The sequence below is a fragment of the Haliotis rufescens genome, unplaced genomic scaffold (genome assembly GCF_023055435.1).
Source record: "Haliotis rufescens isolate VD_foot unplaced genomic scaffold, xgHalRufe1.0.p SCAF_40, whole genome shotgun sequence".
Taxonomy (NCBI): domain Eukaryota; kingdom Metazoa; phylum Mollusca; class Gastropoda; order Lepetellida; family Haliotidae; genus Haliotis; species Haliotis rufescens.
Window position 1 is genome coordinate 1,971,171 of NW_025964113.1, and position 23,220 is coordinate 1,994,390.

Below are 23,220 nucleotides of genomic sequence, written 5' to 3' on the forward strand. Positions count from 1 at the left end.
GATGTTTTTTTTCTGTCTATTGTTTTCATAATGGAACTGTTGTAGTGCACTTGCTAACTGTCAGCTACAACTGGGAAGTAAACTATACACTCCACACACTAATATTATAGATGTGGGAGTTGGTAAAAATACTACAATGTCTACAAGCTTGAATAAACCTTGTCACTCTTTCAGTGGCCTACTGTTGGGAATGTGTGTATTTAGTGACTGGGACATGCTGTTGTCCAATGCCTCGTTAAACCGGATTATGTCACTGGGGATTGGACAATGAAGACTAACAGACTCGATTATCCAGTGTACAATATTCCTATTCTAATAAGAAAGTAGACTGGCCGTGTCATATTAAAAGGCTTTGAAAGATGGTACTTGTTGTTACCCTGCCTGACGCTCGGTATTCAGGGGCTAATACAAGGACTGGTCGGCTCGGAGTCTCGGTATTCATGTTAAACTGAGGCATGGTATCTCAGCACTATTAAAATCGGCTTTAGGCGGGACTAGTACATGCAGCCACACACACACACACTCACACACACACACACACACACACTCTCTCTCTCTCTCTCTCTCTCACTCGTGTGTGTACTTGGGAAATTCCGATCATGTATCGCAACCCGCCGTTCCTCTCTCCGGGCAGGCGCACTACCACACGACTGTGGTGATTAGAGTAATTAATATCAATCACTGGTTTGTTTGATCCAGACTTGGTTATTAACAGGTAAACGTCATTTTGCATGAGTATTGCTGAGGACTGCTTAACACAACAGTTAACAAACCAACTTTCAGCAATACCCAAGGCATGACACGACCAGGACACCAAAGATTTGCTTTGCACATTGTGCCCATCTGAAGAATCTTGGTGATGAGTGAACTACACTATCCAATCGGACCCGACACGTGACGGTCTGGGTTAGAATTGGTCTTCACCAACTCATGCTTGTCGAAAGAGGCGACTAATGGGATCGGGTGGTCAAGCTCTGACTTGGTTGATGCACGTCATCGTATCCGAATGGAGTAGATCAATGCTCATGTCAATCACTAAATTGTCTGGTTCAGAGTCGATACAATTTTACAGACCGCCGTCACATAGCTGGACTGTTGGTGAGTGCGTTGTTAAACAACAAACAAATTAATCGGCCCCTATGGTAAGAAGCAGAACTGTTCCCCAATTAATATCTCTCGCATGTCGTTTTCTAGACTATTAACCCCACGTTGAAATAGCGTAACCTATGTTACAGAAATTCCGTGGAAGAATTCTTCCCTGCAGTAACCTGTGTTACAGACATGCCATGGTAGAACTGGTCCCTTCAGTAACCTATGTTACAGAAATTCCGTTGTAGAATAGGTCCCGGCAGTAACCTATGTTACAGAAATTCCGTGGTAGAAATGGTCCCTGCAGTAACCTATGTTACAGAAATTCCGTGGTAGAATCGGTTCCTGCAGTAACCTATGTTACAGAAATTCCGTGGTAGAATCGGTTCCTGCAGTAACCTATGTTACAGAAATTCCGTGGTAGAATTGGTCCCTGCAGTAAGCTATGTTAAAGACATGCCGTGGTAGAATCGGTTCCTGCAGTAACCTATGTTACAGAAATTCCGTGGTAGAATAGGTTCCAGCAGTAACCCATGTTACAGAAATACAGTGCTAGAATCGGTCCCTGCATTAACCTATGTTAAAGAAATTCCGTTGTAGAATCTGTTCCTGCAGTAACCTATGTTACAGAAATTGTTTGGTAGAATTGGCTCACGCAGTAGCCTATGTTACAGACATGCTGTGGTAGAATTGGTCCCTGCAGCAACCTATGTTACAGAAATACCGCGCTAGAATTGGTCCCTGCATTAACTATGCATACGCGTTAACAACATGCACCTGCAGTTGTGTTTGCAAACAAAACAGCAGTGACGCTCAAGATCCTTTTGGAAGAGATTCTTCAACTTATGGTAATTCAAGCGCCATGTTGTTAGTACGCAGGACACCTATAAGAGAATTTGAAAAGTCACATTAGCGCCGCTAATATTGGACCAACAGTCGGTCACTCGCACTGCCGGAATCTCGTCCGTGCAATCAAAATGGTTCGGTTTCCTTGATCTATCAGCTGAATTTATACAAGTACCATGTCCGTACCATTTTGGAAGAGGGAAATCAGAGTGTTCGCCAAACACATTCATGTTAACTGTACCACCCTATACTGAAGACGTGAAAATCAACAAACTCAAGTCTGCTTGCATGTCAGTGAAACCTTCGAACGACCGAAGGGCAAGGTCACCACCGGAATAAGAAAAGACAACCGTCATCTACCTCACAGCGTTTTACGCTAGGGATAGGGAATGTTATTGTTCACATTTGGGATGTTTGGAGCCACAAAATCAGAAGTCATGCACACTTCTACGGAGTTTTCGAATGATTTGTATCGGAATTCGTGATCTGGTCGTGAGTCGTGTACGTTCATTGAAGATTCACAAAATACGCTTCGAAGGGGAAACTGATGGCACAACCGGATCATCCCAAGTGAGTCTCGATATCTGTCCAGATAGTTTAAACTGCCCTCATTTCACCACGCTTATCCTTTTACGTTAAATCAAATTGAAAGCTGCGAAAGTGGTCGGGTGCATCACGCTCATAGGGACTCTCGATCTATTGATCGGTAGTCGTGCATTGTAAATGGATATAGCTCGATTATATCATGTCTGTTGAAGCTCTATGCATAACTTATATAGAATGCAAACCGAATTTGACGCGTGTGACTATCTTGTTTGGTTCAATAAAGTGTTCGTAAATATTTATCGTTCTCATGAACTCATGATTTTTTATGAATGAAAAAAGTCGTCCTGGTTGTCCAATCACAACGAATAAAACAAGGTCAACCTTGTACGACACACGTGTGACGTACGGATTTAGAATCTTACCACGTGGGTAATAATTGTACTTCAATATTTGGTCTCTGCACTAACCTATGCCTGTCGTCTGACTACAATTGATCAGATCGTCAGACTGTGTGTGACCTGGCAGACTGTCTTCGTGCCCCGATGGTGTGGATCGCCGCTCAAGCTTTCTGCTTTCCCAGTTTTCCACAGATTTGCTGTCCCGGACTGCTGTATAATGGATTCAGGAAATGTAGAACAAGGGTTTTAATTCACACAGAGCACATGGCAAACATGCAGGCAGACATATTGGAACTCCCCCTTCTCTTACTCCCTAACTGAAGAGTACATTTAATAACATAAGCTGTCCGGAGTTATCTCCCCTAGACCATACCATACCATAAACACATAAAGCCGCCCGGAGTTATCTCCCATAGACCACTACATTGAGTGTACATAAAGACATAACATATTTTCCCCTTTGGAATAAAAGGCTTACTTACACATTCAACTAAAACAGCACAAACTTTTAAACGGCCTACAATCCCCTGGAGACATGCAAGTATAACTATCAATGAAAATATTCTGAACTACATAACTGTACTAGCAGTGTATTTCTAGGAAGTTTCTTCAACTGGTGTTTAGAGTCCATCATAGATTCTCCTCTAGTATTACTGTACTCTAAAATTACTCTCCCTGAATGACACCTTCAGCTGAACTGTAACACATGTTGAAAGATATATCAAAACTGCAATTAACTTGAAACTGATCACTTAAAGTTAAATTCAGCATAAACAAGTTAACACGCAATAACTTTCATGGGAACAGTTCCTATCAGTTCCTGACAAAGTCTATGGTCCATCCCGGACAATGTCTTTCTCTTGTCGATCGTCTTGGTTCCTGATTTGGTGTTTTATCACTGTCAATGTCTGGAGCTTCACCCTGATGATTCTCTGTACCAGATGGTAACTCTGGTGCCTGAGCTCGTGACTTTACACTTGCCAGACGTGATGCATTCCACACCTGACTTCCATGATCACTCTGAGTGATGAATGTGGCAGGTCCTTTCTGCCCAGTTATTTCTGTAGGACCTGAATATCTGTTTTCCCCTTTTGGAACATGACCAGGTCTCTTTATCCTTACTTCATCACCAAGTGAGAAATCTGGAGTTTTTGCGCCTCTCAAGTTATCTGCTCGCTCCTTGTACTTCAGCTGCTTTTCCGTGACTCGTGTCCTGACGTCAGCATGACTTTTGTTAGGAGCCTTTGTGACACCTTCAATGTCAAAACCTGTTCTCATCTTCCAACCATGTAGCAGGAATGATGGGGATTCTTCAGTAGTTGCATGAGGAGTTGTGCGGTAAATGCAGAAAAATTCTTTCACTACAAGCTTGAGTGGTTTACTCTGGGTTTTAGCAAGTTGTATGCAGCTTTTCAGATTCCTGTTAAAACGCTCAACAAGCCCATTTGCTTGTGGGTAGTACAGAGCAGATTGGAATAACTACTTGTTCTCCTCTGAAAACTAAGCTGTTGCACCATGAAAGTTCATCTCAGACTTGAAAGAATGGTTTCATTTGTTCATCAAGTTTGTCTTTTCTGGGCAACTCAGACAGCAGACATTGGGATATCTGAATCAGAACTGGATCTGGAATTGTTGCTTGCTTTAATTCACTTGCTGTGATTGAAGGAACTCCATCGTACATAATCATGTTGATTATATCCTCCTCAACCGGATCTTCAGTAATTTCTTCATGCACTGGAAGACGTGACAGGGCGTCTGCAACATAGTTTCCTTTGCCTGGCCGATAGGCGATTGTGTAGTCATAGTTCAGAAGTCATGCATTCCATCTTGCAATGTGCATATGCTGATGTCTTGTCCCTGTAGTCAAGAGTATAGTTAGTGCTTGATGATCTGTGATCAACTGTAACTTTCGTCCCCACAGGTAAGTGTGCCACTTTTCACATGCCCATTCACAGGCTAAAGCTTCTTTCTCTCCCACTGAGTATTTCCTCTCAGCTTCTGACAGGGTTCGAGATGCAAATGCAACTGTTCTTTCACCAGTTCTATCTTTCTGAGAAAGAACTTACACAGACCATATCCTGAGGCATCTGTTCCAGGTCTAGATCAAAGAGAGCTAAGGCAGTAGTGGACTGGATAAATGCCTTCACTTTCTCAAAACTAGCTTGAGCTTCTGGAGACCACACAAACTTAGCATCACCTCTGATCAATCTCCTCATCGGTTCAACTTGAGTGGAAAGGGATGGAACGAACTTGGAGTAATACGAGGCCAGGCCAAGGAATGATCTTAGGGTTGCAGCATCGGTAGGTGGTGGAGCATCTGTGATAGCCTTCACATGCGACTGGTCTGGTTCTACACCTGAAGCGCTGACCACATGACAAAGAATTTGGATTCTGGGTTTTCGGAATTCACATTTGTCTTTGAGTTTCAGACTGGACTCCTGGAGACGTTCAAGAACTTTGACAAGATGTTCATTATGCTCTTTCTCAGACTTGCCGTGAATAATCATATCATCCGTCTGACTAACACCTTTCAGTTCCTTGAGAATAATCGACATCATTTTCTGGAATGCTGATGGTGCAGATGCAAGGCCAAAGCATGCTCGTTTGAAGCGATAAAGTCCATCATGGGTGATGAATGTTGACAAATCCCTACTTTCTTCTACCAGTTCCACTTGATGATAAGCAGATTTGATATCCAACTTTGAGAATACTGTTGAACCATGCATCTTTTGAAATACCTCTTCTGTGTGAGCGAGTGGGAATTTGTCCACAACAATAGCCTAATTTGGCTTTCTCAAGTCAACACATACTCTTGGCTCTCCCGATTTCTTCCATGCAACAATAATTGGAGAAACCCATTCCGAAGCATCAACTTTTTCAATAATTCCTTCTTCTTCCATACAAGATAATTCTTTGGATACTTTATCTCTCACTGCAAGCGGCAAGCGGCAAGCGGCGTAACTTCTGTTGTACTGGTTTCAGTCGGCCTTCATTTTCACTTTGTGTACGAATCCCTTGGCCAGACCTCTACCTTCAAACAGTGACTTGTACTCTTGAATAATGTCAGTACCCTGCTTATTGCCCAGGACAACAGAATCCACTTCGTTGCATTTCAGATCTCTGCCAACAATAGAAAGGTCAAGAGAATGTATCAGGTCAAGCCCTAGAGTGCAACTTCCTTTTGGCACAATGTAAAAAGTCCCTTTTGTACGACTGTCTTTGTACTCAACCGTAGCTTTGAAGCAGCCTTTCACACACTCTCCTACCCAGAGTTCCATGCGGCCGGCAGCCGGCCAGCATATAGTACCTCTGCCACAGGCCAGCGCCATGTGACGATTCGTCACATCTTTCACTGTCCATTCAAGATATTGAATATGCTTTTCATCCGTTTCATGTTTGACAATTGTACACATTTTCACATACAAATGTCAAAGAACGGTTACGGTTCATTAATAAAGTATCCTAATACGTGAAAAGCTATTTGTTTTTGCGTAGTTATCCTTTGTTTACATTGGTTGTACGGCTCCATGTGCTGTCATCGAAGCCCAACGGAGAGCTAGCGATTCGGTCACTTTGATGTATAAATATATATTGTCATGAAATTCACTGTCGCAGTTGTAGTAGCATATCTATATAATTATGCAAAACAATATGTTAAGCGCCCCAAATACTTGCATTAGTCCGTTCTATACTGATTTCTGAAAAAGCACGTTTGTTTACAAACAAGAGAAGTCCGGTCACGTGATATGCAAATTAGCCTGTGGCAGTGGTGTTATGCTGAGTCACCACTGCGCCGGAGTGTGCCTTTCACATCGATGGGTTTGTCATCCTGGTTCCCTGGGTATGCTTAAGCTGGTTCCCGGCTCCCTGTAAGTAGATCTAGGCCACAACATGTATCTACCTTTGATAATCTCCTGTTTTTTAGGACAAGAAATTGATAAGTTTATATATATAGTGTCGTATACGATATTTCTTTAATCTGGTCAGTGTTACATCATTACCTTACGTTGAGTCACATATTTTTGACAATGCAGTTAATAATGAACTGTACAATGTGCAGAAATGTTTTTATTAAGCTAAATATTGAGATATGCAAGACAACAATGCCCGAGACGAGGTAAGAGAACCTCTTCTCTCTGATTATTTGGGTATAGTTGTAATGCATTAATAAAAGGTTCGATGCCACAGAGATAACTCCTTTTGAGGATGATGCCCATGTCTGTCATGTTCAGTAATATGGAAAGCAGTTTTCTGAGAACGCATACCATAAGACCCCATACCATCTTTCCAACGATCTTGAAAATTATCAACATAATCACTTAACACAGGTTTGATTTATGTAAATAGTTACTAAATACCATCCATGTTTAAAAGAAAATCGACACATGGCCGCACCCAGGTGAAATCTTAGAATACATTACTATTATAGTATTATTTGTAACACTTTGAAAAGGAATGTCACCTTCATACTGCTGTCACTCAGCTACAACGTTGTACAACGTTAGAAGTGATGACTGGGTGAATGAATAGAAACCACCCATTATGATTCTGTCCATTTGTTGAGTAATGGACATTGACTTATTTCGTTGGTATTAATAATTTTATTGCATTTGAATGTTGTTTAAAAATATATAGCTAGAAAATATCAACATCGGCCATGGTTAATTGCTATTCTATTCCAATTTCAATATTTTAAACAGATGTTTTATTATTTTAAACGTAATCATCCAATAAATATATTGCAACCACATACGAGTCGTACAACACATTTCTATTTTGTCAGAAGAGTCACATCATATTTATTACGAGTTATTCTTTATTCTTTAAATGGAACACCAACCCTCTTAAAAATAAACTTTTTCGACGTCATGGAATGGAAAGACAAAGTGAGGAATATTTTCAATGCGACATTTATACTGTATGGGTGGCTCTACATATGTCGACATATATAAACTTCCTACATGCGTATCTCGTTCAAATACCTGAGAATATTTTATTCGCTCAAAGTTTTCTGACAAGTGTATAATAAATATTTTTCTCGCATAGCACAATTTGGGGGTGTATTCAAAAACCTGCGAAATGTTCATGCAAAGAATACGCTGGACTATGTTTACTATCATTTCTCTTACATATTGATATCATGTACGTAAAATATATGAAGAAAATAATTTTGGAAATTTAATTTCCTACAATTAATTACAATTTAAAGTTTGAAGGTCTTTCCTGCACCCGATGGTGGCACATCTAAGTTAGATTCTAACAAAATGACTTAAAGTAGTTTGTGACGTTTCTCAGTGGAGGCTTTTGTAGAAGGGTAGCGCTGCGTCTAAAAATAGCGACCAATGAAAAATTACATAACATAGTGTATGTTTAATATTTCGAAGGCGCTCACAGCCATCGTCTCATTGGCCTGTACCGGCTCCTATAGTGTGATATTGGAGACGGGGCCCAGCTTATGGGTATGCTGCGCTGGCGCTCAGTGTAGCGCCAGCGCAGCATACCCAGGGAACCAGGCTGGCGCAAACGCCAGCTTCAAGCTCCTCACAGCGATAGCGGAGCTCTCTGTACTCTGTTACCGAGAGTGTAACGAAGGTGTCACGCGCTGGGAAGGAGCTTGCGCAAGCTTTTCTAAGGGGAAGTTACTCTCAATTACTTCTCCAGCTCCACTAATGGAAAGAGATGTTTCAGACAAGGTTCTGTCTGATGTTCACGTGTTCACACCTCACGAAACACTCCCCGATACTGACGAGAGTGTGAACACGGGTAATATTATCTTTTATGTTGTTTTGATGGGAAACTATTTGCTAAACATGGGTTAGAATCACTTGTTTGTGCAATCGAATAACTGTGTTGGAATAAAACCGGCAGTCAAGTAACGTTGTTGAACTTCATGTTACTATGCAGAATTGTTTTAACTTTCAGTGACCAGATTTAACTTCAGCCTTCCGCCAGATGTTCAAAGAGAGTTGTCTCCAGGCATCTCCTCCGAGAAAGACACCTCAAATCCAGATGGCATGTAAAATTGTTCAGATTGTTCTCTGAAACCAGATTCTAAAAGTAGGACAAGAAAGAATGAAGTTTAATATATTTCTTTTTAAAATGAAAAGAATTCAGACAAATTAAAGGAACCTAGAAATTAATATTACACACACTACTAAAAAAGGTTAAGGATCACCTGATTCTTCCATATTATGTCATTATGTCATATATGTTTATATATATATATATATATATATCATAACAGATTAACTATGGTAATAGACCCGTGAAAATCTGGGTTAAAATAAGTCTTCAGCAACCCATGCTTACTGTAAAAGGCAACTATGGTTGTCGTAAGATGCGACTAACGGGATCGGGTGGTCAGGCTTGTTGACTTGGTTGATGCATCTGTTCATCTCAAGTGTGAATTAAGAGAGACCATGCATTGGAATATTCATTCTTATTTTGGGTATCTTGAAAAAAATTTAATTATATATTTGAGCTTATTGCGTTTTTCACATTTGCATGTGTATAACAATGCTTTTACCTTTAACATGTTTAAACTTCAGATGATGGAGAACTTTTATTTGATGAAGATGGTGATGTTGTGGTTACTCGAAAACCAGTTACGGAAAACAAATTGGTTATCACAATTGGTAAATGACTTGAAGCACAGTTTACAATTTTAAGCTTGGTTTCCAAAATAAATCTTGTAATATTCCTCTTATTTGTTTATGCTTCTTCATGATACTAATGGAACTCTCGAATTTAAATACAACATGAACAGCTCTTGTTGAGCAGTAGCAGTTCACTTCTTTTTCCATATAATATTTCATTATTGGTATAACACTACTTACACTGATTAATAGCGTTCAGTGCCCCAGAGTAATTATTTTCGTTTGCATGGAAACATTCAAGAACAGAATACTTTCTGCAGTCTTTTACAGATACTTTGTACTTCTATCCTATAAAAACAGAACTTTCAATTGTTTTATTGAGATTCTGTGATGCAGGGAGATAGCCTTTTTTAGCATTTGCCCCTATAATGGTAATTTATATATAGGCTACTGTAAAAGATAGGAAATTTGCACTCACCCAAAGAGAACATTTACCACGGGGAAGATTTCTTCAATCAAGTGCCTCATATTCTCTGTGTGATGCCACATTAAGGCCAGTCTCTTTCGTTACTTGGATTTGCCATGTATGATTTATAGTTTTAAGTCCAGTTTCCACCCTTGCTGAACTGGGCTGGAATTATGGAGTTATTTTTGCTGGATGAACGAGTCTATGCATAGTCCAATCAATATCTCGTAACGAAATCGACATCAGGTTTGTAAACTGCCGTGCAGATTTCGGTTGATTGCAGGATTTGCAAAGCATGTGTACCTTCAACTTTGTGTCAACAGATATTTTCCAGATCTTTACATGTTTTTCGTCAAGGTGGTCGCGTGATTTGATGTACTTCGCGAAGTTAAACCCATTTTATTACAATATAGATCTTGATTGTCAATCAGATCATCTTCACTGGGCGCCACCATTTTGTTTGAAGCAAATACAAGTGATATGAGCATGATGAGAGGTGGAATATGATTGGTCAATAGAACGGATATAGAAGGGGCATAAGTCTCTTTATTTTTACATATTTGCACTTGTTGCTGTTTTTGGCTAAATCTGATGCAAGGGGATATTTAGCACTGCAGGTTTCAGAAACAATATTTAGTTGTCAAGGTTGCAGAGAGTATTGATGAAAATAAATTTATGTTTCAAAATAATAGAGATATTTTATGTTTAATGTACGTTTACTGTTTATGAAAGTGCGAGGTTATAATAAAAGCTTAATATTTTTGGAACAACATTTCTGAAAATTATGTTCAATCCAATCTGAATAGGTTCTCATTAAATAAATATTCATTTGGAACAAGATCGTCAGAATCATTGGAGGAAGAATGTTCAAAATATTCATTCATGTTAGGGCTGGGACGGGTAACATGGGTACTCGGTCAGGTGGGTCCTGAGTTGGACCTGGGTACCCACAGGACTACCCAGACCCGTGGTTAGTCACGTGATATATTGTTTAATGACAAAAACTCACTATAGCTCACTGGTTCCTCTATAAGTCGCTAATGGTCGCATTTCTTTCTGATGATGCACACATTCCTTTTGACTTGTGTATGTTTGAGTAAACATAAAGCTTCAGTCAACTTCAGTGAAGGCATGATCTGATTGTTTGATACATGTACCTAAGTAGTTTGAGCCAGGGCTGCAGTAAAACAATTACCAATCAGACATTTTGTACCTATCTCTTGAGACTTGCAGTGGGTGCCGGGGTAGGGTCGGGTAATAGGGGGTCGGGTACCCGGGTAGTAAATTTGGACTCGTCCCAGCCCTAATTCACTTACACACTATGGTTTGATGGTTTGCATCGCATACCAATGTGTTTTTACTGTTTCAGAACACATGATGGAGACCAAGCTGGATGATGTTGGACTTCAAGTAGGTGAAGGCCATTAGGTAGATCTTGTGTGTTTCTTGTCAGGAAAGGTCAAGGTTCAATTCGCTGCAATTGTTTTGAAAATGTGGTTTCCATCCCAAGCATCCCATCTTCCTGAGGCAAGGGAGTTAACTGACTTTAAAAGTCCAGTTTCCACCCTTGCCGAACTAGGCTGGAAATCCTACAATCTGCACTGCAGTTTATAAATTGGATGTCAATTTCATTACGTGGTTTTGATTGGACTATGCACAGACTCATTAGTCCAGCCAAAATGTAACTCCATAATTCCAGCCTAGTTTAGCTAGGGTGGAAACTGGACTTTTATAATCAGTTAACTCCCTTGCCTTGGGAAGATGCAAGCATCAACGATTATCCATTGTATGAAATCTCCATTCTATTATGATATGGAAAATGGGTCAAGGCTATATATCATATAGAGTGGAGCTATGATGTACTGGGTATTCAAGGCTATATATCATATAGAATGGAGCTGTGATATACTGGATATTCAAGGCTATATATCATATAGAGTGGAGCTATGATGTACTGGATATTCAAAACTATATATCATATAGAATGGAGCTGTGATATACTGGATATTCTAGGCTATATATCATATAGAATGGAGGTGTGATATACTGGATATTCAAGGCTATATATCATATAGAATGGAGCTGTGATATACTGGATATTCAAGGCTATATATCCAAATAGAATGGAGCTGTGATATACTGGATATTCTAGGCTATATATCTTATAGAATGGAGGTGTGATATACTGGATATTCAAGGCTATATATCATATAGAATGGAGCTGTGATATACTGGATATTCAAGGCTATATATCATATAGAGTGGAGATATGATGTACTGGATATTGAAGGCTATGTTTTTTTCTGAAAATAATTAGAACAAGGTGGCAGGTGCAGATGTAATGCTTGATCCTGTTTATTGAGAAACACATATTGCCATGACTTTGATTTTCAATTTATTTAGGTTTGGCAGGGTTGTCTCCTGCTGTGTGACTTTGTCCTTCACCTTCACACAAAGTTCAAGGCCTCCAGGGTCGTTGATCTTGGGGCAGGTGTTGGTCTGACAAGTATAGTGGCAGGACTGTTTGCAGAGTCTGTACTGGTCACAGGTAGTTTATCTTTCTGGTGTTGCATTATCTAGTTTCTCCTAAAGTTGCAAAGATTCCTGGGTAGAATAGGTCTTCAGCAACCCATGCTTGCCGTAAAAGGTGATTATGCTTGTCGTAAAAAGGTGGTCAGGCTCGCTGACTTGGTTGATGCATGCCATCGATCCCAATTGCATGGATTGATGCTCATGATATCAATCACTGGATTGTCTGCTCCACATTCGATTATTTTAAAGACAGCCGCCATATAGCTGGAATATTGCTGGGTGCGGCGTTAAACAACAAACCAACCAACCAACCAACCTAAAGTTGCATCATCTGTATTTCACAAATTTGTATACACTAGGTTCTCCTTCTATGAATAAATATGCTGCTTTGCAGTGCAGTTGCATTTTTTTATCAACAAATCAAAGCCAAAAGACCCATTGCTTTGTCTGTCAAAGAAAAGGTCCTTCAAAGAGAGGTCTCATTCTTGTGAGGGTTCAAAACCTGTGAACTCCAGTAACCCTGACTCTGGCCTATGCAATGTAAAACCTTTGCACTTTGCACTCCTTTTTATTGAAGTGGAGGCGGTCGTGTGAATGATATTGGTTGTAAGAAAATTCAAGGTTGTCTAAGGCATCATGATTGGCACTCAGCTTCAGTGCTGTAGGTAATGTTAAAAAAAGAACTTTTTTTACATATCTTTTGCACCAACTTCACCAACTCATAATTGATCTTTGTTACCATAATGATATGGAAGCATTATAAAACTGTTTCTTTATGATTCCAAATTTATTTTTTCAATCATCGGCTTCAACAGTTTTAAAATTATGTGTTTAACTTTGATGCTATTTTCATAGATGTTGGTGAAATGATTTTGAGAACATCAGAAAGTAACATTGCCTTGAACAAACCACTGCTGGGTGAAGACTGCACATTCCTAGTTAAGGAACTTAACTGGCTCAAGTTTTGTGGACCCAAAGACAGCTATTCAGGTAAGACATTATCAGAATATAAATCTCCAAATAACTCTCTTATCTTGTAGTCTGAAATTTATCATTGTGTGTATTATAGGTTCAGATGTCATTGATGATTGCAGGATAAACATGACCATCTTTTGAGTCCAGTTTCCACCCTTGCCAAACAAGCCTGGAATTCTGAAGTTACATTTTGGCTGGACTAACGAGTCTATGCATAGTCCAATCAAAATCGTGCAACGAACTAGATGTCTGGTTAGTAAACAACATAGATTTCAACGTGCAGATTTTGTTTGACTGCAGGATTTGCAAATCATGTGTACTGTCAACTGGGCGTTGACAGATATTTTTCAAATCTTGTCATATTTTGAATCAAGGTGCTCAAATCATTTGAAGCACTTCGCGGGGTAAGACCCGTTTAATTACAATATAGATCTTGATTATCAATCAGATCGTCTTGACTAGGGGCCGCAATTTTGTTTGAAGCAAATGCAAGTGATATGAGAGGTCGAATGTGATTGGTCAATAGCCACTGGTGTTGCTATGATCAAGCCGCGAAATTCCAGCGTAGTTCAGCAAGGGTGGAAACTGGTCTTTTGTAATCAATTAACTCTCTTGCCTCGCAAAGATGACACTTAATGGACATGATTAATATTATAAGGCTTCACAAAGAAAACCTTACTTCTAATATTTAAAGGACTTCCTTGCTCATCTGAGCTTTTCTTATTGGCAAATATGGGGGGCACAGGTAACCAAATTATCAAAATTGCCAATTATCTCTGCAGAGTTAAGTCCCTTATTCATACCAGAATCCTATGATCATGGGTCTGAACTACAGATCCACCCTGGTTATGTTTAGGGATTAGTCAGAACCAAACCGATGCACCTGGGCTCATCTGGATATTATTATTAACTGAGATTGTTTATGGTTGTGCCCCTGAAAGGGGTTGAAGTTGTGTAAAATTATTGTCCCCCTGAGAGGGTATTGTAAGACCATGTTTTTCAAAGAATGTTATACCTACCCAGTTTTAATTGCAGCAATTTTGTCATCATTAATAATGGCTAAATTTGCATATAATCGCTAGCAGCAGAAGGGATGGTGTAAATCCTGCTGGGGAACCGTGTAGCGTTTAGGTAGCAGAAGTATCGTAAGTCCCCATGGTCCCCGTGGTTGCTGGTGATCTATAGCCCATTTTTATATTGTGTTGTTGAATGATAGTTTATTATTTTACATGTTCTCCAACTAGTTTTACCTAAAATCTGTGATAGTCTAGTTACTGTACTGTCCTTCGGAGATAGGTTTTGTACAATACAATGTTATCAATGTTTAACTTTATCTCGTCATGATATGGCTGAAATATTGCCGATGTGGCATTAAATCTTAACTCACTCACTCTCTCATGGGTTAAACCAAAGTGTACACGTTTAAGACTGCTTCACTTTAGGCTTTCCTCCCACATCAAGCTGACACACCGACATGTAAGTGAAATACTGCTAAAATCAGCGTAAAACCAAACTCACTCAATATTTGCAGAACGTTCATCAGTAATGTAATTACTGGTACTAAACAAATATTACCATTGATTTGCTGAATGTTCTTTTGTTCAGGTTTCAAATTATTAATCGAGTATTTGTCAAAATATGTTTCGAAGCATAGTTGCCAATTTGAAATTAGTGCCGTAAAGCACGAGAAAGCAGCCTTCTGATTGGCTAATGTCAACTTCATGTCAGTCATTCCACTGGTCGGTCAAATTTCGCAAAAGGTCGGTCTGACGTGACCCGTAATGGGATGTCCTCAGATCTTTGTTTAGCGTCAGCGAGAACTCAGATCTGATTTTAATGAGATTGTTTTAAAATGGTTGTTTACACTGATTGGCAGCAGATTTCATGTGGGAGGTATTACATTATATGTTTGACAGATGCAAGAAGCAGCAGATTTCATGTGGGAGGTATTACATTATATGTTTGACAGATGCAAGAAGCAGCAGATTTCAGATGACAGAAGATGACCACACATTGCTGGACGGTGTCAGCCTCATCCTGGCAGCTGAAGGTGAGTGAGGTCCAGCGTGTACATTCACTCATGTCTTAAAGTGAGTGAGTATGGTTTTACAACACATTTACCAATATTCCCACCCATGAAGATCCGGGGTAGAATAGGTCTTCAGCAACTCATACTTGTTGTAAATGGTGACTATGCTTGTCGTAAGAGGTGACTAACGGGTTCAGGAGGTCAGGCTCGCTGACTTGTTTGATGCTTGTCATCGTATCCAAATTGCGTGGATCGGTGCTCATGTCCATCACTGGATTGTCAGGTCAAGACTCAATTATTTACAGAACGCCGTCATATAGCTGGAATATTGCTGAGTGCGGCGTTGAACAACAAACAACACATAAACAATGGAGCTTGGTCTAAATCTATTTGGCACAAACTAGCGACATCATTGTGGTGTTGATGATTGAAATAAAAATGTTTAGTGTTCAATCGAATATAATTACTGGTCATAATAATGCCTTAAAAATAAGTGCAAATGAAATATATATTGATATATGCTTCCACACCACATGATTGCCGGTGCCAACTTGCACCATGATGGACCAACCATACTCCACAGAATGATGACAAATTCCAGACCTCTATGTAACTGTAACTAGTGTCATGTGTTGAAATTGAGTCATTGTCTTCGTGTATTCGTTTGTTTGTGTGGTGTTTAACGCAACACCCAGCAATATTCCCGCTATAATGATGGCAGTCTGTAAATAATTGAGTCTGGACCAGACAATCCAGTGATTGACATCATGAGCATTGATCTACACAACTGAGATACTATGATATCCATCAAACAAGTCAGCATGTCTGACTCCCCGATCCCATGAGTCGCCCTCTTATGACAAGAATGGGTTGCTGAAGACCAGTTCTTACCCAGGGCCCCGTTCCACAAAGCGATCTTAGCGCTGCGACTGTAGTAAGTCAGTGTTAAAGAATGGGAGTTACGATCGACTTAGCGCTAAGATCACTTTGTGGAACGGGGCCCTGATCTTCAAGGGGTCTGTCTATTCAGAGGCCATGTACTAATGTATGGTGTCTGGTTAATTTTGGCTCACAGGGACCTGCTCAGATAATGGGCCCCAAATCTGCAGCAAATGTCATTAAATATTCCCTGTTTTATAGTAATGTAGTCATAAATAGAGATTATAATACATCATGTGTATCATACTGATTTTCCGAAACAAGCCTCACCATTATTGTATTTCCCGAGCAAGAGCATGCAATATTTCTTAATCCTTTTGAGCTTCCTTAGATACATGCACTGATAATGACCGCCATCTTGGAAAACTACAATTGTCAAATGACATCAACAATCTTCAGTTATGAAGTTGTTTCTAGTGTGACGGCATTCCAGCCTTAGGTCACAGTAAGATGTGAATGGTAACGACAATGTTATCCTGATGACATGACAAAAATACACTGGTGTCCACGAGTGCACATACGATAATGATTAACTCATTTACTTGTAACCCTGTGGGTAATAACTAACGTTAATATGGCTTTGTAAAGGAGTCTTGTATGTCATGTCTAAAAGGATCAATACAGAGCAAGAGACTTCAACGCTAAGTTTTACGTTACTGCATTGAAACAATGTTAAAATACTGTGCTAAACTTGAATAAATTCCAATTTTGAACATAATAAAGATTCTGTTTTTTTCTAATTTGCCTGCCGAGGTCGCTTAATTAGGAATCCAAGGTACAAGGGTTGATTGATAAGTTCTGAATCTAACATGGACATATTTAATGTGTGTGTGTGTGCGTGTGTGCCTGTGTGCCTGTCTTTGTTTGTGTGTGTGTGTGTGCGTGCGTGCGTGCGTGCGTGCGTGCGTGCGTGCGTGCGTGCGTGCGTGCGTGCGTGCGTGTGTGTGTAAAAGGACATGATGAAGGTCAGCCAACAATATGACAAGCATAAGGGGATGATCATTATTTTCCGTACATTAGCACTTCAAAATAAACCTCTGTAATAAATGGCCAGTCTCGAAAGACAACTGAATGATTTATAGCCACCATAATCCTCTTCCACATTGATACACTTTGGCCAATGATGTCGGAGGTATATTTACCCAGTTTCATAGAAGTCCTTCTCTTGGCTGTCCAATATGTTCCCCACAGTTGCTATGACGTCATTGTTGAAGTCAAGATGGGTTTGGGATTCAGCTATCTTTTGTTTGAAAACAGATGGAAGTCTGGGAGAGACAGGAGAAAAACATGGGTGCTGAACGAGTTCAAAGCCACATTCATGGATTGTATTTGTTCTCTGGCACATTGTTCTCATGGAAGTGCAGAACCTTTTCTCAGTTTTCCGCGTCTCTTAGTCTTAATTTCATGCTGTAATAGCCTGAGAATTTACATATAGGATGATCTTGTCAGGCACAGGGGGCTAGTCATTATTCTTACTGTTACAACGTTGCTCATAATATCAATCACTGGTTTGTCTGGGGAAGACAGTTTACAGGCTTTAGTCATATATGCAGAATATTGATGTGCACGGTGTAAAATGACAAACAAGCAAATGTTAGGAATTTTCAAGGTTTGCTTCTTGTTCATCACCATTATACTGACACGGTGTACATGATGTAGGATTTTTGTCCCCTGCCATGATTTGTAGCGGGGGATATAGGGGATAAGAGTTGTTCGTCCATTTGTCTGGCTGGCCGCTTCTCAAATGGGACAAATTTTCTCAAGAACTATTTAAGTTAGAGAAAGGAAACTTAAGACACTGATATTACTGGTGATGGTCAAAATGTGCTCAAAATTTGGTGTCTAAAATTAATTTTTCACGGAGTTATGGCCCTTGTTACGTGCTTGCTCAGTGCTTAGTGTCCGCAATTGGTACAGTTGTGTAACCAAATATACAATTGTGAGCAATCAACCTGGGAGAGGGCCTCCATACATACATGTATTCTTTGATGAGTAAAATACTGGAATACAGTATTTGACTACCATTGGACTTGGAATAATTAAGGATTTAAAAAAAAAAAAATTAAATGGAAATAAAAACAAAACATACGGCGGAATTTATGATGATGTGGGCAGTGCCTTGGGACCAAGACTATCAAAAGGTCGGTCTGACGTGACCCATAATGGGATGTCCTCAGATCTTTGTTTAGCGTTAGCGAGAACTCAGATCTGATTTTAATGAGATTGTTTTAAAATGGTTGTTTACACTGATTGGCAGCAGATTTCATGTGGGAGGTATTACATTATATGTTTGACAGATGCAAGAAGCAGCACATTTCATGTGGGAGGTATTACATTATATGTTTGACAGATGCAAGAAGCAGCAGACTATTATTTTTTTTAGCCTAAGTGTCTCTGGGATTAGTTTTGCCTTATAACACTGGGTGTGGGTGTGCCTTGTTTTCCAAACACCTTACATATAACCAGTGTAAGTCATATCACATGTTTGTATTTAGACGGGCGGTCAGGTGGCCCAGTGGTTAAAGTGTTCGTTCGTCATGCCGAAGACTTGGTTCGATTCCTGACATGGGTACAATGTGTGAAGCCCATTTGTGGTGTCCCCCGGAGTGATATTGATGGAATATTGCTAAAAGTGGCTTAAAACCATACTCACTTACTCACTCACTCATGACTTCGGTGGTGTTCCTCTGATATAAACTAGACATCTTGCAAAATACTTGTAAATCGGATGAGTACAAGAGGCCATTACTCACCATGGAGTGATAGATGTAAGCTTTAATACACTTATGCTGGTTGATGGCTGGTGTTTCTTGTTGTGGAAAGGTGTCATAAAGGCGCATGAATGTTCATCTCAGGGGGAAGAATTTTCATCAACAAATGAACTTCACAAGTTGCAGGAACAACGCCTGCCTTCTATGTTCTGTTTTCAGATCACATGATCTTAAATTGTTTGATAGGCTTACTTCAGGCCTCAAAGTTGTGACTAAAACGGTGGCCAATGAGACCTAAATTTCAATTTGCCTACTGTCTAAAATTCAGAGGTAGCCAAATGTCTACCTTCAAAAATATCTTGTGGCAACTACATATGTGTAGCAATAGAACTTAGACACAAAAATACACATGTCTGCTACTGATTGTACTTGCAAATAATTCCTCCTAAAGTCAACAATGAACTGAAATACATAAATATCAATGTAATTAGTATTTTATTTTAGTTGATAGTTTATTGGATAAGCAAGGATATACCTGTATAATCTAGTAACATAAATTGCATCATTGTTCGAGTCACAAATAACAAAACTCAAGTACAGTTTCCACTAATATACAATTCCAAGACCAGTGGTATGACTTGTACATATAATAGTTATTTGATAAAAGATAATTTCAAATGCTTTTGGCTACCTACAATATTGGCTTGACTTCTTGATTTTACCACTGGCTACCTGAAAAAAAATACTTGTAGCCATATGGTTACTTGGTAAAAATTTAGACTTTGAGGCCTGTACTTAGAAGTTCACAGATGACAAGGTAGAAATAATTTATGGACAACCACTTCTTTATTTATTGTAAAGGCGACGTTTCGTTATAGATCTTTATAGCGCTGTCCAGCAAGGCTGAGTAATGAACATGGTACAGAAGATATATGTTAGGTGGAGGATTAACAGCAACAACAATTGCATACAACATGCTTGACAACGGCATAAGGATCTATACCGAAACGTCACCTTTATAGTAAATAAAGACATTGTTATCCATAGATTATCTCTGTTTTAACATGATCTAAATATCTATAGTACTAATGTAATGTTCTTTTATGATCATGTAAAGAATTAACATTTTTCTGTTATTAATCACTCTTTTTCTTCTTCAGTAATCTATGATCCAGACTTGACTGACGCTTTCTTTTCTACGGTAAAACAACTGATGTCCAGACCACCGGCAAAGACTCTCTACATGACCCTGGAGAAGAGGTATGGTATTGTTTGTGTAGACTGCCCAGCCCCTACTGCAATGCTGTAGCCCTAGATGAAGAAAGGCATATGTCATGTTTGTTTCATTTTTTAAAGTCTGTCCATCACTAAAAAATACATTTTGGGGTCTGTAAAAATCTGACAAAACAGAATTTTGCATGTATGTTTCTTCTTTTGATGATCTGGGATGAGGATGTTTTTTGTTGTAATTTAAGGTTAGCCGTGGTTTGGTGCACTAAATACTTAGTTTATGTGTATATTGTAATGACATGCATCACAAAAGTGACTCTTGAAGGACGAAATTCATGGAAAATTCTCATCCCTGGAAGAGATCTTAATTTAGGCTTTAAAAAAATAAAAGAATTGGTTCTCAGGCAATGGTTTTTGAAAATATACTGCGGGCCAGCGCAAGCAACCTGGGAAAGGGCCTCCCTACATAAATGTATTCCTTGATGAGTAAAATACTGGAAATACAGTGTTTGACTACCATTTGACTTGGAATATTTAAGGATTTTTTTTTATTTTGATTTTTTAAAATGGAAATAAAAACGAAACATGCGGGGAACTTTATGATGATGCGGGCAGTGCGTGAGAACCAAGACTAGTATTTCTTTAGCCTTAATGTTAGTTTTGATATATTCCTCAGTATTTGTGCAAACATGTTTGATTGTCAGTGCTTTTGCTGTTTTTGTTGACATTTGAAGCTGTTGACTATATATCCATGGCACAAGTTTTCATACTTATGCATCAAACAGTTGTATGTTTTAGTAATTGGGTTATCATGAATTACTGTTCCACCTGATTGCAGACTGGTGTTCAGTCTAGCGGACCTGGATGTTGTCAGTCCTGCGTACGAACATTTCCAGGAGAAGATGGAGGAACTGTTGGCTCTGTCTCTTGATGGTGTCACATTCCATTGCTGTCAGGTCCCTTGTGACTTTCCCCAGTACTTCACATATGACCGACACAAACATCTAGTGAGCATTCAAATTAACAGTATCAACTATCACCCCAACTAGGGCTGGGACGGGTAACTCGGGTACTTGGGTACATGGGTACCCGGGTCGGGTGGGTACTGAGTAGGACCCAGGTACCCACAGGACTACCCGGACCCGTGGTTAGTCACGTGATATATTGTTTAATGACAAAAACTATCTAGAACTCTATGGTTACGCTACAAATCACTAATGTTCACATTTCTTTCTGACTTTTACATGTTTGAATAAAGATAAAACTTCTGTCAACTAGTGTAAGCATGACCAGATCATTTACAAGTGTACATCTGAATACATTTTTTCAAGGGTTAAGGTCAAACTATTCCCAATCAGACATTTTGTACCTATCTATGGAAACCTACAGCGGGTACTTGGGTAGGGGTGGGTACTGGACTGGAATTTGGACTTGTCCCAACCCTAACCCCAACGTTTAGTCAATAATCAATATCATTATTGATGCCTGCCCAAACATTTCGTTTCTGGAGCATAACTCATAAACTGTTCAATATTTCTTCCATCTTCCAAAGGCAAGGGAGTTATCTGACTTTAAATGTCCAGTTTCCATCCTTGCTGAACTAGGCTGGAATTACTGGGCTCGATCGTAGTGCCACCAGTGACTATTACCAATTATGTCCCTTCTAAGCCTCTCCTATGGACCAATCAGATTCCACCTCTCGTTTCACTTGCGTTTGCTTCACACAAAATGGTGGCGCCCAGTCAGGACGATCTGATCGATAATCAAGATCTATTTTGTGATAAAACGGGTCTTACATCGCGAAATGCATCAAATCATGTGAGCACCTTGATTAAAAACATGAAAGGATTTGGAAAATATCTGCTGACTACGAATTGGGGATGCACATGCTTTGCAAACCCTGCAATCGATCGAAATCTGCACGACAGTTTACGAACCGGATTTTGATTTCGGTGCGCGATTTTAATTGGACTATGCATAGACTCGTTAGTCCAGACAAACATAACTCCATAATACCAGCCTAGTTCGGCAAGGGTGGAAACTGGACTTTTATAGTCATTTAACTCCTTTGCCTCGGGAAGATGTATTTCTTCTGGAAACTTTGTATACACAATAGGAATGTGCTTCACTGGTTTTATTTCCTATTCCACATGGGTACAATGTGTGAATCCCATTTTTGGTGTCCCCCGCCATGATATTGCTGGAATATTGCTAAAAGCGGCGTAAAACCATACTTACTGTCACTTTTTTGCTTTCCAGTGTTTTTAAATATTTCTAAATATTGAAACTTTGTATATGCACCTAGCATTTTCTGAACTGGTACCTTTTGCTGGTCAGAAATTATTTTGCTTCTATTAGCAAAGCAAGGCATCAATTTAGTCATATGAAGGTAGGATTTGTTTCTGGAGTATAAGACATAAGCTATCCCTGACATACAACCCTGTGAGAGTTCCGAGTGACCTTGTTGTAAAGGGCAACTAATGGTTTCTGTGTCCAGACTCAGTGACTTGTTTCTGTGACATTGTACCCTGACAGAGTAGGACCTTGCTTGTAATATCAATCGTTGGATTGTCTGGTCCAGACTCTCATCAGGCTGCTGTTATATTAGTGTGGTGTTAATTAACAAGCGTAATTAAAAGGGTGTGGGATAATTACTTTGTTTTCCAGTTGAATATGAAGCTGCTCATGATACATTGTATATATGTGACCCTCCCTGATTTTCAGGAGCTATGGCAAATAACATCCAGTTTGTCTGACTGAATCTTACAGCAGTGTGGGGCAAGTCACTGTGCAGAGATGTCTCCACGTCAGGATCCACTAATAGGTTCGCATCCAAGAATGGCCCTGTCAGAACCATACCCAT

The 23,220-nt window shown here is 39.6% G+C and overlaps 1 protein-coding gene across 2 annotated transcripts; it reads left to right on the plus strand.

Annotated features, from left to right (window-relative positions):
• Positions 1 to 8,460: 8,460 nt before the first annotated feature.
• On the plus strand, positions 8,461 to 23,220 carry LOC124138485 (methyltransferase-like protein 22). Of its 2 annotated transcripts, XM_046505158.2 has the most exons (10): positions 8,461 to 8,642; positions 8,802 to 8,891; positions 9,428 to 9,514; positions 11,311 to 11,351; positions 12,345 to 12,489; positions 13,329 to 13,463; positions 15,418 to 15,498; positions 20,288 to 20,387; positions 21,196 to 21,364; positions 23,082 to 23,220. In XM_046505158.2, exons 1-10 carry the CDS (start codon positions 8,549 to 8,551, stop codon positions 23,115 to 23,117), a joined length of 978 nt encoding a protein of 325 aa, XP_046361114.2. In that variant the 5' UTR covers positions 8,461 to 8,548; the 3' UTR covers positions 23,118 to 23,220. The 2 variants fall into 2 exon arrangements, with proteins under 2 accessions (XP_046361114.2, XP_046361122.2); XM_046505166.2 differs by lacking the exons at positions 8,802 to 8,891; positions 9,428 to 9,514.